This window comes from Salminus brasiliensis, chromosome 1, assembly GCF_030463535.1.
Source record: "Salminus brasiliensis chromosome 1, fSalBra1.hap2, whole genome shotgun sequence".
NCBI classification, from domain to species: Eukaryota; Metazoa; Chordata; class Actinopteri; order Characiformes; family Bryconidae; genus Salminus; species Salminus brasiliensis.
The window spans coordinates 66789070-66806080 of record NC_132878.1 but is presented as its reverse complement, the minus strand read 5'-3'; the positions used below and the strand labels follow the sequence as shown (position 1 = coordinate 66806080).

Genomic DNA, 17011 nt, shown 5'->3' with positions numbered 1-17011 from the left:
ACTCCCAGTGTAACAACTAAGCATGTACAGGTCTCTCTTACATTGAGTAAGGTTAGTGTTCATGAGTCCACACTGAATGGTGCACACGGCTGTATAACAAGGACACCACTAATCTCCAAAAAGAACACGGTTGCTATTCTAATGTTTGCTCAAGACCACGTGGATAAGCCAACCCAACTGTGGAAGTAAAAACTAAATCATGTATTGCAAAATAAGAACCTCATCCCTTTGTTTTTGCTGCCTCAGGACCAGGACATCTTGCCATTATTAATGGACCATGAAGTTTGTATTGTATCAGCAAACTCTAATAGAAAATACACTGGAGTGTATCTGTCTGTGAACTGAAGCTTAACCATAAGTGGGTCATGCAGAAACAACTCTAAATACAAAAGTAAATCTACAAAGAAATGGGCAGGTTTTGGATGGAAATTTAGAAAATACAGTTTCACTGCTCCACATCCCAAAGCTGGGGGGCTTTAAACTCCTTTAGCATGGGAATTTGTATTCACTTATGCGAGACATATTACTTAAGGTATATGATTCATAAACGATTCTGAGTCATATATCAGACCATAGTGTTTTGACACAACTCAAGTCACAAGCATTTCTTTATTTGTGATGTGTTCAAAAGCTGCCCATTGGTAGAAAACCGACTGGATGCGCTTACCACTGATCCGTAGCTGATGGCCATTGTCTGCAGAGCCCAGGGCAACCCCAGCCCCACCAAGATGTCAAACACATTACTGCCGATGGTGTTGGACACCGCCATGTCCCCAAGCCCTAGCACACAGATGGATCATCAAGTTAGTTTTTCACTGGGGCTACAAGGCTAATGTAGCTAACAAGCAATGGAAGCTTATACCCCACTAATAAGAATGCTGATAATGACATGTAAAAATGATCACATACTTTCTTCAAACCAAGCGTTTTTCAGTTATGTGTATTAGACTTGCTTATGTGGTCTATTTCTATTAAAGTTATCTATACAAAATGATAACAGTAGTAGCAGGTCTAACATTTGTGTTACTACTATTTTTTTTGTAGTATTAGTTAGTACATGCATACGGTTTCTGCTACATTAGCCTTACAGTTCCAGTGCAAACCTAAAGAAGCAAGCTTCAGGCGCTAACTATGTCTTGGATGATTTGAGTTAAGGATGACAAGCTGCGTGGACTACATTTTCTGCTGAAATACTGCTTAAATTTAAGAATCACAATGACAACAAGCTTCATTTACAATTATATCAATAGTGTGAGCAATGGGTGCCCCAGATTTCAACGATTCAGTGTCTGGATACCTTTGGACACCTAAATTTTTTTTAACTTCGTAATATATATTCCTGCCAGCTATTTCGCTACTGCACATTTTAGCATCACATGGGAATTTTTACTCACTTATGTAAGCAGTAGCAGGACATGTTACTTAAAGTATACCATTCATAAACAATTCTGAGTCATATATAAGACCACATAGTTTTAACAACTCACTGAACAACATTAGCCTTACAGTTCCAGTGCAAACAAGAAGCAAGCTTCAGGCGCTAACTATGTCTTGGATCATTTGAATTAAGGATGACAAGCTGCGTGGACTACATTTTCTGCTGAAATACTGCTTAAATTTAAGAATCACAATGACAAGCTTCTAGACCAAGGCTTCCCAAAGTGTGGCCTGTGGCTACATATGTGTGGCCTGTGGCTACTTCTTACATCTTATCATAAAATTTTATCAAATTTTTGTTTGGAGGCATTTCTGCAACAAAATGCTCTGAAAAATGTTCTAAAATAAATAAATCAAATATTAATAGAATCTATATAAAATGTTAAAAAACAAATAACTAGATTTAAACCTACCTACCGCCTTTATTTTTACATATTTTTCTTTTTGGGCCTTAATCCTCAAACAAAGTGTGTGGTCTTTTCATTCACAAGACCAGATTTGACCAACACTGTTTAACAGGTGCATTCTTGAATGACCTACAATTGTCTTTTACTTTTCAGCTGTCAGATGACACGAAAAGACTGATGCAGATCTTCAACAGATCCTGCAGAAAGCTTGTGCAGAAAGTCATTGTGTAGTAACTGATACACTGGCAGCTGTTTTGCACACTGCTTGTACCAAAACTGTAACTGATTTGAATTTCTTTTTTTTTTCTTTTTTTTTTTTAACAGAAAAGATTAACCTTGTCGGGCTACAATCAGACTGGCAATGCAGTCAGGGACGCTGGTGCCTGCTGCCAGGAACGTGATACCCATTATCACATCCGGAATGCCAAGAGTGTATCCGATTATAGTCACCTAAAACAACACACCGAACAGGAGATTACCAAAACAACCATTATCAGAATAAACAGGGTAGAAAGAAAGACCAGCTAGAAATAGAGGGACATTTTATACGTACCATCCACACCATGAAGTACGAGAAGATGGCTATCCAAACGGTGGAGAGAAGGAAGGACAGCATGAAGTATTTCTCCCAGCGAGGCATTGCACAGTTAGGAATGGTGAAGAACAGCAGCAGCAGCAGCGGCCAGGAGATCAGCCATTTGGTCTTGTTCATACACCCCCCTACGACACATACACTTTGAGTTATTTTTCTCTATAGATAAGGCAATTTTGGCGGAACTATTTGTAACTGTATTTGTTTTAACAGTTAAGGCAAAACAATGTATGGTATATAAAATGACTCAGTACTTTTATCAAATTTGACTCAATAAGGCTGGGATAAATGGGATTGATCATTATATACAGAAAGGTTACAATTCATTCAAGCTGCTACACTCCTTTTATATATTGCGGTCATATTGCTGCTACCTTTTTTCCTTTTCATTTCTCTACTGTTCCTATTCATGTCTACTCTTTTTATATTTAATTATATTTTATTTATTCAATATTGCTCTTTGGGTATAACTGGGACCTTGAGATCGCAATTTCGTTCCACCCCATTCACCACATGCGAATGACAGTCTCCTGTATTCTGTATTAATCATTTTTTAAAGCTTCTTTTTATACAAAGACCAGATTCCATATATTTACTGCAAAATACAGACTTGCATCAAATCAGATTTTTGCTTTAAACAAACAAAAAAAAACATTTATTAATAAATTCACAATATCCAGCCTTAAAAAAAAATAAATCACTATGCAGTGTAACTGTCTGTTTACTGTGCAACACATGCAGTGCTGTAAATAAAGATAAATATTCTACTAGTTGCACATGATGTGTATCGGAAATGCATTTCCCCTTCTCACGCTCTCTTACGTGGGATCCTAAATGGCGAGGTCAGTTCTCCATCCTCCTCCTCACTGGGTTTATCCTCGGGTACATTTCCATTCTCAATATCAGTCTTTCCATCAATCACCACAGTCTCCACCCCATTGGCACCCTGCACCAGCTTCTGTCTCTGCAAGCAAAAGCCAAGACCAAGAGAGCAGTCAGATGAGGAAACCATTTAAATGTAGTAATAAAAAATGCAGTAAAACAATATAGGGACGTCTACACATTGGGCATGTGTTTCAACACATTCACTATGTGGACAAAAGTATTGGGACACCTGCTCATTCACTGTTTTCTGAAATCAAGGGTGTATTAAAAAAAGAGTTTATCCTGTTTTGTTGGAGTAACCGCTCTAGATTTTAGAGCATTGCTGTAAGGATTTGATTGCATTCAGTGGCAAGAGTGTTGAAGTCAATATGTTGAGTGATAACCATCCCAACTCCTCCCAAAAGTAGTGCATGGAGCCCCATTATTTAAGAGAACACAGTTCCACTTCTCCACAGCTCAGTGCTGGGGTGCTTTATATCCTCTAGCCCACGCCTGACATTAGGCATGGTGCCAATAAGTTCATGTTTATCTGCTCCTGTTCTGTTGGAAAAACTTCTCTACAGAGACTACACAAACTGTGAAACTTAAAGCAGCTGAATGCATTTATTAGAAGGGGTGTCCACAAACACATACATATAGTGTACAGCAAGACATTTCATATTACTTTACCAGATGTTACAATAAAATAAAAGGTTCCAATGAATGAAATGTTGCATGCGGTCAACTGAGTTAGTTTAGAGCTATTTAGAGCGGTGGTACCTCAGTTATGATGAGACGACTGGCCATGCGCAGACGGGTTTTTGGCCCAAAGTGGTTGGTGACCATCACACGCAGACCAGCTTCAGGGAAACGGTAATTTGGAGGACTAGCATTGATGATTTCATCCACCATGACCACTGAACCTCGGGTGTAGGTCTTACTGGGCTTCACTAGAGTATAGTAAAGTATAAACAGTTAAACACATACAACCACAGGATGGAACAATTTTGCCCCATTCATTCTTGTAAAAATGTTCACTTTTCAACTAAACCCTTAAAAAGCCTATGGCCTGCCAGTGTTATTACAAACATATTAGAAACATCTATTAACAAAGAATAGCCCCACCAGTTTGTACAGAAATCACTGTAGTTACTGAGTAATACACCTTCGTGTGTAATAAGCCCTGAAGTGTTAAGGGGTTAAGTAAAAAATATGTTTATTGCTGGCATAAAGCAGCAGTGTCCTAATGCATTGGGTATATTTATCTTCAACACTTGCTTCATGCTTCATATCCATTAACTAAACGTTAACTAAACAATGCTCTGACAGTATGAACAACTGTGAAAACTTTAAAAACCTGAAAAGAGCGTCGATCAACAATTTAAACATCTGAAATGTTTGAGACATCGCAACAAGGGGATATTATATGGCCCTTGGCTTTATGGCCATATCAGGACTTATCAGGTGTTCCTTAAATGGATAGATTTAATTAGCTTTCCTCTAAACATATTCGACTATTGTAAATAAAATTATTATAAAGAATTATTATAATCATTACATTATTATAAAGAAAACATGCCCATTTATATTCCGAAAAACTAGTTTTCCCCCATACATTTGACAAAAAAAAATGTGAAAGGTCATGATTCATCGTCATTTATTCAAATTCCTAGTACTGAAACTAAATAGAACAGAATCAGTAGAATAACAAGAAACCTTGCAAAGCAGAAGCGGAGTGGGTTTAGTAAGGCTAAACAGACAGGCAGGTCAGCATGTGTAAGTAGGAACCAGAATCAAGCGGAATTTATTTGAGAAGCCAGAATTCACTAGAGAGACTGCCTCAGACTTCAGGAGGAAAAAGAAAGAGGAGGATAAAAGAAACAGGGTGATCTGGAGTGGAGGGGGGCACCGGGAAAGGATGAGAGGATATACAGAGAGCGGGAGAGATGAAAGAAGAGGACACAGGGGGTTACCTTATGGCCAGCGCTGGACTGAAGTGAGAGAGCATAAGAGACACCAGCGCGCGCGCGCACACACACACACACACACACACACATACACATACACACACACATACACATACACACACACATACACACACACACCCAAAACTCAACACACAACAACTCAGCAACCACCCCTGCTGATCTGAGACATGACAAATGTGTTAAAGGGTCAAAAACCTGTTAAAATTACATTTACTTATAGAAAGACATACAGCACGGCAAGTCAAAACTGTGATTACACTGGAATGGGTTTATATGAAATGTCAGTACTGCACCATAATTAGAGGGGAATAAGCAACCAGACAGTATTGGGCCCAAAGCCTGGGACTGACTAAGCAACCGTGAATGTGCTCTTGGGCAAGACACTTAACAGAAACACTGTGCTGCTCCCAGGCTGGGTGCAGTTAGACAGAAAAACAAGCAACTGAAATTAACTTAATTTTGACAGTCAGTCCTGATACCAGAACTCTATCATCAGTGGGGCAAGCCACTGCTTAGGTAACAGCAAGTAGTAAAAATAATGCAACAATTTCTGTATCTATACAGAACAGAAGCAGGTGATTACAGTGCAGACAAAAAGTGGCCAGTCTTTCTTTAGGGGGTTCACAGTACGTTGTGTGAAGGCTACGCCGTCTTATTTGCAACTGAAGCCTCTAGCATGTCTACTACCACTACTTTTATTCAGTCTTTGGTTCTTCAGTTTTCATCAGTGGGGCATAATGGTTAGTTGGTGAAGTACTGCCCCACAACATATCACCTAATGCAGGGACCGAGTCCACTAATGTGTCATCCTTTCTATCTCACAGTTCAAGAGAATTCTGACAGACTGTAATACACTACTGGAAGTGTAGGGGGCGATATGACTTCTACTGCTTTATTTAAAAAGTGCTCTATAACGTTCATATGACCCATACGGTCAATCTGACAGACTGTAATACTGGACAAGAAGTGTAGGGGGCGATATGGTTTGCATTGTATTACACTATTAAAGAAGAAATGGCTTGAATTACAAACAATTTAAACTGGCCAAATGCAAAGCACTCTTCAGTGAACACAGCCTGTCGGGTTAGCCTTACCTGAACCTAGTAAAGGCACTGAGGGATCATCAGAGACATAGGCGAAATAACCATTACCATCCTCCAACTCGCTGCCACTTGCTGCGTTACCATTAGCCACGTTCTTGTTGCCCTTGCCCATGAAAAAGTTCTGCATGCTGGAGTTAAATCTGTGAGAGAGAGAGTGTGTGATGACAAAAATGATTTACACAGGACTCATTTAGCATTTCTAACACACTTACATGTTTTAGCACATTTAAGTACTACTGATAATGTTGGCTGATTCCTTGCTTTAAAATGATGCACCTTATAAAAAGAAGAAAGTTATGTAGCATGAACAAAGAACTGAGGCTGGGTGCAGCATGTCACCATGTGGTGGGATCGTTCTGACATAACGGAGTACAAGGCTGGCATGCAGTGAATTTCGTGCAAAGATTAGCAATTGAGCACCCAGCTGAATGTGATTAACTGGTGATCCGACCAGTACTTCTAAATCTTAGGATGATATGTTGTTGTTCTCTGTATCACACTGGGAATAAATTAACCTGGAAGAAACACCTTTTACATTACTCTTACATTTTGCTGAGTATTCACTGATGGTATTAGATGCTTTCTGCAGTTTTAAAAAAAGGTTTAAAAAATGTTTGTCACATTTTATGCTGTATTTTTCCCTTATGCTAAATAGAGATGCACCGATCAGATATTAGGATCGGATATCGGTCCCAATTTGAACAAAACTAGCTGAATTGGGTATCAGATAATTAGGCTGATCCATGGAACTGATCCTTTTATTTTAATTTGTAGGTGTAAGACTTCACTAAATGTTTACATATTTGCAATTTTTGGTTGCTGCTTGTATGTTCGACCAAGTTACTTATTTATTCTCAAGTTCAGCTGCTAAATTTTATTAATTACTGTTTACACTAAATATTTTAAAATAAGATTATTTTTTTGTGTGTTTGACAAAGTGAAGCTACTTATTTATAGTTTTGGCTGATACATTTGATTTATTTTAATATATTTTATTTATTTATTTTTTATTTTGAATTTGAATGCTGTGTCCCGCACAATTATTTATTTTACTGACAAATAAGTAGCAATTTAGCACATTTATATCTAGGTGTTAATTTGTTATATTTCGTCAATCCCGATGCCGCAAGTGTCTCACGCATGGTGAGGTTCACGGTTCAATAATTCAACAATGGTTTCAGATCTGTATTGGGTATCGACAAATATGCAAAGGTTATGTATCTGTATCGAAACTAAAAAAGTTTAATCGATTCATCCCTAATGCTAAATTCAGTAAATAAACATTAACAGTGTATTACATGTGCAAAAGTGTGTCCTCTGTAATTGACATTTATGTACACTTAGTGTGATAGTTAAGTATGTTTAATGTTTAAAAATGTATACTCTATTTGGCCAATCCATTATTTATAATGTACCACAGGGGTCTATATTTGGATCTCTCTTGTTCTCTGCATGCAAATTAACACTGAGCCAGGGTTCACATTTCCTTTACATGTCTATTAAGTTCCTTTTATATCTTCTAAGGCTTCTTGTTTTGTTTAGTTTTTGAAAATCAGCTATAAAAAGGTCTAAAGGTCTAAAGTTCTACGTACTGAATTAAAAATTCTCTTATCCCAATTAACACATATGGCACATTCCATTGCATGTGCAAACGAAGCTAGTTGAGAACTATATTTGGATCATATAATTAGAATATTTAGCATTTGCAGTGGTGTGACTGCTTAAGTGGCCATCTGGTTGATGAGAATCTACTTCTTACTTCATTATCAGGATGTATCCCGCGTACATGACCACCAATACCAGGCTCTCCCACCTGAAAAGAGAAAAAATACCAAATCAGCCCACCCTGTTCACCAGCCATGCTTACAAAAAACAAAAAAAACTGACTAAAGTACACTCACCACACTATCTTTTCATCATAGATGAACTAAAAATGAACAGAAAAAACAACAGCACACAGTGTCAAGGAGAAACACACCAGAAACACATGTTTAATATTAATATTAAAGCAACATTATGCAACAATTGATATTTCTTGCTCCCGGGCAAGGGTGCTTTAAGGCCTAAATGATGTTTTAGCCATGAATTTCTGGACAAGCTGAGAGATACAAAACCGCCAATAAAGTAAACGAAGCATGTGAACGAAAGCCTCATCAATATTATAGGATTTTACCCAAAAAGCATTTACCAGAGCTCCACTGTGCAGTTCACAGTGTGCAGAGCATCAATGTAAGAAACACATATTCTCTCTATTTCGGGTTAGTGGAGCATCAACATAATTTTCAATTTCAAATTCAATTGTGTGAAAGTGTATATTAAAATTTGTAAGTGTACTTGTGTGAACAATGTCAACAACATTATTAACGAATGTACGATCTGCACATCAGTCTGATTAACACTCAAATATCAGTTAAATGGAAAAATGTAAAATGTAATTAAGTAAATGGGTTAAGTAAATGTGCATACTCACAGTACAGATGCAATATTATCAAGTACACTCTCTACTTGTGTACCTGTTGCCAGAGAGGCTGGAAAGTGTGTCTGAAGATATTTTTTGCAGGACTTACTGCAATCAGTGCCACTACAGACAGGATGTAGTAGAGGGAGTCACGGAAAACAGCCCACCAAGTCAACAGCACCACCTAACAGTAAAGCACACAGATTTAAATCACAGGCTAGATTGCAGCATGATATGGAGAATGTGTGAGGTCTATTACACATCATGGGTAACATGAATATAGGTTTATAAAGTCACAGTCAAGTTACGATCTTTTTACTGTTCTGCCTCGTGTCCCTCTTTGCCATTTGATGCCTTTGACGTTTCTGTGCATCCCTACAACTGATCACAAAAATCTGTATTGCAATCTGCTCCTAAAAGCCGTATTCAGGCTTACTTTAAAAACAGAAGCATTCAAGATCTCACACAATCTTTACATTTAAATCCAATAAAGCCATTTTTGTCAAAGACCTATATTGATGCTTTTTTCATTTTTAGTACTCGCTCAAAATCAGATCTTGACTCCCTCAAGCTTAAACCACATGTGACTCAATATTCCTTTGAAGTAAACACCAAAAGCAAGGCTTCTGCTCTTTTCCTCAGTGAGCATTAGGGTTGGCCGGTATCCTTTTTTCTTTTTCTTACCATCTCAAAGTATGCAAGTGGTTCTACATTTGTGTGGCTTCTGTCCCACCTCAACCTGCCTTACATTAAAACTGAAAAAAATATCAAATACAACATTCAGTTTGCTCACAGGGTGAAAAACTAAACTGCTCTGAATTCAGGAGAGAAAAGCCGGTTAGCATTAGTCCAGTTAGCAGGATAGAAGTCTGCTCACTACAGAACAAATATCAGATAAAGCAACTGAAAGAACACAAAGCTGTCTCCATGGTTTTGGATCAGCAGTCCAGTCATTAAGCTAGCCCAGCTACAGCGCCACAGAGTATCAGCTAGCTATCAGTTCAGCTGTTCAGCTACCAAAGTGTTGAGAATAAAAATGTATGTGTGGCTTGAAGTCGAGCGATTGGTGTTGGGAGTAACAATAAAGCAAATTATGATGGGTTCTGTCGTGTATGGATCTCTGGTATTGTAGTCGAGCTGGATAAGAGGTATTAATTGTGTGGAGTGTATGGCAAACAGAGCAATTCCACAGTCACAACAATGACATGACTTCCTCAAGTCCTAACGTTTAGTTTTTGCCAGTCGCAGCCCACATAGCTGACAAATTAAAATCTGTTCATGTCTATGAAGCTCTTTGGGGTCAAACACATTGCTCAAACGCACAGAATCATTAACCTAGGGGTCACCAATTTTGTTCAAGCATTTTGAGTGCTACAGATTTGTGATTTCACTGTGATTACAAACCCCTCTATGAGTCTCTTTCTATTTTTGATATTACAGCCTTGCACAACAGCTTCCAACTCAGAAACCAGGCTAAAAAGATGAGCTAGTATGGCTGTTTAGATTCATTGATTATATAAAGTAATGACTGCAGATTCATTCTGCATTCATGGAAAAAAAAAAAAAAAAAAAAAAATATATATATATATATATATATTCGTCCTAGTCCCTTTGCAGAGAAACAGCCCCAAAGCATGATGTTGCCACCCCCATGCTTCACAGTTGGTATGGTGTTCTTTGGATGCAACTCAGCATTCACTCTTCTCCAAACACAGTGAGTTGTGTTTGTACCAAACAGTTCTACTTTGGTTTTATCTGACCATATAACATTCTCCCAATACTCTTCCAGAACATCCAAATGCTTTCTAGCAAACTTCAGACGCGTCCGGATATGTACTGGCTTAAGCAGGGGAACACGTCTGGCACTGCAAGATCTGAGTCCCTGGCGGCGTAGTGTGTTACTGACGGTAGCCTTTGTAACGTTGGTCCCAGCTTTCTGCAGGTCATTCACTAGGTCCCCCCGTGTGGTTCTGGGATTTTTGCTCACTGTTCTTGTGATCATTTTGACCCCACGGGCTGAGATCTTGCGTGGAGCCCCTGATCGAGGGAGATTAGCAGTGGTCTTGTAGGTCTCCCATTTTCTGATTATTGCTCCCACAGTAGATTTCTTCACACCAAGCTGCTTGCCTATTGCAGATTCAGTCTTCCCAGCCTGGTGCAGGTCTACAATTTTGTTTCTGGTGTACTTCGACAGCTCTTTGGTCTTCACCAGAGTGGAGTTTGGAGTGTGACTGTTTGAGGTTGTGGGCAGGTGTCTTTTATACTGTTAACAAGTTCAAACAGGTGCCATTAATACAGGTAATGAGTGGAGGGCAGAGAAGCCTCTTAAAGAAGAAGTTACAGGTCTGTGACAGCCAGAAATCTTGCTTGTTTGTTGGTGACCAAATACTTATTTTCCACCATTATTTGCAAATAAATTCTTTAAAAATCAGACAATGTGATTTTCAGAATTTTTTTTCCTCATTTTGTCTCTCATAGTTGAGGTCTACCTATGATGTCAATTACAGGCCTCTCTCATTTTTTTAAGTGGGAGAACCTGCACAATTGGTGACTGACTAAATACTTTTTTTCCCCACTGTGTATATATATATATATTATCCAAAACACAGACCACTGACCCCTCAAGAAACCCTCAGAAACCTTTTTTAATCACTAATTCAATCACTAAGACACAGGTCCAATCCTCCCATGAAGAACAAACTTCCACAAAATAAATCTTTATCCCTGCAGCAGTATCCACTGTAAACAGATCGGAACAATCTGCACTCTGTGTTTGCATCAGCCTGTGCAACACGTCCTGACCTTATGCTTTGTATTCCATGTGGAGGAATACAGAAATGACCAGTCTCATTGTTGTTTTTTTGTTTTGTTTTTTTAATTCCCAAACCCAGGACTGGCTCTACCTAAGGCTTTTTCTTCAGATACTACATGCGTTTAAACTCTGAACAGTGCAATTTTTGCTTTTTGCTGCAAATAATAAATATAATAAAAAATAAAGGACAGTACTGGCATAGCAGCCATACAGAAAACGTATTTAACAGAAACCTCCACAAAAGGACTAAGCACCTCCTCATGCATGAAATTACCTAATTAGCTAATCATGTGGCAGTAGTGCAATGCACAAAATCCTACAGTTAGAGCCAGCAGCTTCAGGTCATGTCAGGTAATGTTAACCATTAGAATGATTTTGATTGTGGCAAAGTTGTTGGTTTCAGCAGTACAACGGTCTCTGGAGTGTACTCAGAATGGTGTAATAAAGAATAAACAGCCAGTGAGCTTCAGTTCTGCAGACGGAAACACCTTGTTGATGAGAGAGGTCAACAGAGAATAGCCAGACTGATGACAGATGACAGAAAGGCTACAGTAACTCAGATAACCTCTTTGTACAGTTGGGGTCAGCAAAAAAAAAAAAAGCAGATGGGCTACAAAGAGACCATGTCAGACTTTCTGTCAGCAAAGACCAGAAAGCTGAGGCTGCAGGGGACTCCAAAACTGGAAAGCTGAAGACCAGAAAAACAGACTGGTCTGGTAAATCTAAATGTCTGCTGATGGTAGGGTCACAATTTCAAAGGGTTAAATAGGGTCAAATCAATGTCACTGTCTAGTTGTGCTAATCATTGTTGGTGATCATCTGCATCCCTTCATGGCCACAATTTAGCCATCTTCTAACAACTGCTACCAGCATGTTGATAATGCACAAGGTCACAAAAGTCATCTCAAACTGGTTTCAGAGATTGGTTCAGAGTTCATACTGAATCTAAAAGCAATAATGAACTTTGCGATGTGGTAAAACAGGAGATTCACAACATAAGAGCTCCTAAAAAATTATAGAAATTGTGTGGCAATCATGGCAACCCTACCCAGTATTAGCACAGTGTTCCTAATAAAGTGCTTGGCGAGTCTAATATTACAGCAGCCGTGTGCTTCCCTGAGGGGTCTCTGAACACAAGTCTCCCTGATGGAGAGCAAGTGATTAAACGGCTCTGTAGCAGAGCAAATTACAGAGCACAAACACATACAAATATATACACACACAAACCACTATATTATTCACAACTAGCCTGTTAAAAAGCTTAGCCAACCGTGATACATGTATGAAGCAGTAATAGCTACACTTGCAGGTGTGCTGTGTGAGTAACTAAGTGGTACTTTGCTAATGGTTATGATGTGATGTCATACACCATCACAACTTTCCGAGCAGGAATTCACAACTGAGGTAGGTCTGAATGAAATACATAATGAAAAAAAAAATGAAAGCAATTTTCCTCAACAGAGGTCTGGAATTCCAAGTTATGAGCTCTAGTGGAATGCAGCATAACATTAAGTTGTGGATAGTCCGAAAGACGGAGACCCTATGAGGCACAGCTGTTATTTTCAATACTGTACTTTTTCCAAATGTAGTTCAATGTTCTCTAAAGTGAATGAAATAGAAATAAACAGAAGACATTCTCAGCCTCTCCTTGCTGTATGAAAAATGTGACACTCCAATTAAATTCTTAAACCCAGTCAGAGATACTATCTTAATTATACCTAATCACTTCTTGTAATTTCAGCGCAATATCCAACAGCTTTATTGAATATCGTATTTTATGTCCCAACTAAGTAGCCCATGGTCTGAAGCAGGTGTGTGGTGTTTGGCCAGGTTATTTCTTTCTTGGGGAATGAGCTTCAATTACTTCAAAAGCTCCAGTATAAACCTAAAGAAGAAGAAAAACTTCAGACAGCAAACATGTCTAAGCAGATCTTTACTTAAACAATTTAAGCAATCAAGAAGGGCCAACTGTGCAAATGCAGCTTTAGGGGAATAGTGCCAAATGCACTTAATCTACCTCTGTCCACTGCACTGATACGATTTCAGCTGACAAATCTGCCAAACAGCAGTTGTGTGTATTTGTGTAATTGTTATGCAACAGCATTTCACTCCTAATAGAAGAGCAGACGCTACTCGGGCTGACAGAGTGCAATCACTGCTGTGCTTATGAACAATGAGAGTCAAACAGAAAGCATACAAAAACCTTACTAATACAAACACTAATAACTTAGCTAGTCAAATAGTCCACTAAATATGCAACTGCCTTCTACAAAGCCAGCCACAGTGTTCGGAACCAGTTTCTCTTGAAAAGATGTAATACATTTGTAATAAAAATGTGGTGATGTCCTAAAACGTGAAAACTGTATGTATATTTATGCAAACACGCACCTGTCCAGCAAAAATCCCACACACTCCAATAATGCAGAGGATGTTGAAGACTGCAGAACCAACGATGGTTCCAACTCCCACATCCCCATGAGTGATGAACACACCTACACATACAAATCATAGAAACACACATTAGCTCTGAAAGTTATACGTGTATGTATGTATGGTGCGTGTGCACACTTGAGCTATATATATATATATATATATATATATATATATATATATATATATATATATATATATATATATATATATATATCCATATATATCCACATAGGGCATAGGGTAAACAACGGTGATCGCATTAAGCAACGCTTTTTTCACTAAACTTTTTCACTAAAGGCATTGCTTTCTATATTGCTGTTTTAAGTCTGCTTAAAACATTGGCTTTGGTATGAACTCATATGATGTAAAAATTAAAAGTAGTTATCTATAAGTGACATCATATAAATAAAGGCTTTTTGGTCAAATAAATTACTCAAATTGAATCGAGCATTTTTTGTTTTTAAAAGGAACACACTCTTGCTTTTTTAAATATGCTTGATTCACTAAATGAACACTTTCATAAGTGTGAATGAAAACTAAGCTTTAAAAACAGCCCATACCTCTTCTTATTATGTTAGTGGTTACAAATAATGACTGTATTACCATACAACCACTCGTTCAGCCTACAGACGTTCAGCCCTGCCATTTCTCAATTAGGTGATCTGAGGCAGGCAGAGATTAGGTTAAAAATACAGGAATATTATTTTACCATTAAATGTAGTTTCACAGCTTTTAGGACTTCAGTCTGAGCAGTTTATTACACACATGAGCCTGAACTGCTTTTTTCTCAGTATTAAAGGCACCATAATTCTATAAAATGTAGGACATATGCTTTTTCAAAACAAAAAAAGGAAGCATATTTTATATATATTCTTGAGTTTCCTGCCTTACCTATTACAGATGCAAACAGTTCTGGGGCAGAGCTTCCTGCAGCCATGAAGGTGGCTCCAGCTACATCCTCACTCAGATCCAACTTCTGCAGAACACAATTACACAACACAACACACAGTTTACAACCAACAAACATCAAAACACAACACCCATGAACACTGAAGCGCACAGCCCACGAACCACACAACATCCCACAATCCAACACAAAAACCACAAAACACAATCATCAACCCACAATTCACAAACATCAAAGCACAGACAAGAGAAAGAATAAGCTCCCACTAAACCACTTCATAACCACCCAAAAGACAGATTTATGGAGCATTCGGATCTGGATAAAGGATGGTGCAGTCTATAGATCTCACCTCACAGATCTTCTCCAGAGAGGTCACAAAGTAATCGTCACACACGATGGCCAGAGCCAGGAACATGTAGAGGGCCTGGAGTGGACACACACACACACACAGAGAGAGAGAAACCAGCAATCAGGACACAGTCAACAATTAGTTGGCGCAATGCTACTTGGAGGTCTACATTAGTTACTCTCATAGCTCAAGAGTGAAACCTAGGAGGAAGACTTTCGATGTTCTCTTATCGACAATTTGTCTGATAAAAGTTAGACGTTGCTATTATCACTAATGATAAATGAAGAAATGACACTATATATTTTTTAGATAATCCTAATACATAGTACAGCCGAAATGACTCCAGACTAAAAGGATAAAGATGCCCAAGTTGGCCCATTGAGTCATTCTGGATACACAATTTTGGCTATGCTTCTTTCATGGACAGGGTAATTCTAGATAGAGGTTATTCAGAAGGCTTGTTTATAACAGGTTTTAATGTCCTGTAGTATATTTAGGGTACATATTTTGTAAACAAGTGCCGTAAGGTAGTTTGTCCATTGTAAACCAGAATGCTGTCCTAATACCCAATAAACACAGGCTTTCCATTGCTAAGATTAGCTGATAATTAGAGTGGGTTACAGAAAATAGATCAAATAAAATTACAAACAAAAATTCAGGACGATTAGGCACACTTCTTTTTGACCATAAAGGACAACAGTGCTGTAAAATGCCATTTATGGGTTAGGATTAGGTATAGGAGCCATCTCAAAGTCCAGGTTACATTTTATCCTGTGTCAATTTGTGCCCAGCCCTATAATACAGCAACCCCCCCCCCCCCCCCCATTCAGCCTTACTTCCCCCATTTAAAACCAGTTCTTAAACAGAAGCTAGAGTAAACCTCTAAAAACACAAAGGCAGCTAAAGTGAATGTGTGTGAATGGCCTGTTCGGGGAAAAAAGGGGATACTTTATTTTAACTCTATTGGGCAGTGCTTAAGCACCAGAAAAGCAATACGAGCCAAAGAGAGAAAACTAGCCAATGAACCTCCTCCTTAACCACCAGTGATCGACTCCTATACAGCTCTAGCAGTGGCAGCACCTTTAATAAAATTTTAATAATCAATCAAATTCTCCACTCCTCTAGCATGAAAAATTACTCCCGCGTTCTGTGAAGCTGCTCTGATGAATAAATTATGGATCAGCCTTCTTGCTGCAGCAGTAGCAGTGGCCATCGTAGTAACAGAAGTTGTCCACAGGGGGAGCCATTGGACTGACAATTATCCAGTGCTTCTGAATAGGAGTAGATGAAGGCTGAAACTAGTGAGGATTGGGTTTAACTAACGCAGTACAAAGCTATACATTACAGCACCATACAACACGTTACGTAACTACCAGCAGATTGTAACTGTTCTGCAAACAGTTCGTTATTATTAGGATTAGCAGGAGCGTTGTTGGCTACAGCAAAGCTTTATAACAGATGAATGAGGCTTCAGTGATACAAGTGTAACAGAATAAATCACACCTATGGTTAAAAAGTGCTTAAACTGAATTAGATGTGTAGATGTTCAAATGCTTGCACTACGCATCAGTTACAGCCTGGGTCATGTGGAGGAGTATATCAAATCTAGGAACTCTTCAGTATGACAGACAGAAAGGCACTGGAAACATACAGGAAAGTGT

The 17011-nt window shown here is 38.5% G+C and overlaps 1 protein-coding gene across 1 annotated transcript in view; it reads right to left on the bottom strand.

Moving 5' to 3' along the window:
• slc24a4b (solute carrier family 24 member 4b) overlaps positions 1-17011 on the bottom strand; it is a 64004-nt gene that overhangs the window by 5780 nt on the left and 41213 nt on the right. The window contains exons 4-15 of the mRNA XM_072687164.1: positions 15351-15425; positions 14986-15070; positions 14050-14153; positions 8959-9033; positions 8293-8318; positions 8151-8204; positions 6440-6531; positions 4081-4250; positions 3259-3400; positions 2398-2564; positions 2180-2294; positions 668-780 (exon numbers count right to left, since the gene is read on the bottom strand). Of these exons, the coding sequence (XP_072543265.1) occupies positions 668-780; positions 2180-2294; positions 2398-2564; positions 3259-3400; positions 4081-4250; positions 6440-6531; positions 8151-8204; positions 8293-8318; positions 8959-9033; positions 14050-14153; positions 14986-15070; positions 15351-15425 (1218 nt within the window). The remainder of the gene's footprint in view (positions 1-667; positions 781-2179; positions 2295-2397; positions 2565-3258; positions 3401-4080; positions 4251-6439; positions 6532-8150; positions 8205-8292; positions 8319-8958; positions 9034-14049; positions 14154-14985; positions 15071-15350; positions 15426-17011) is intronic.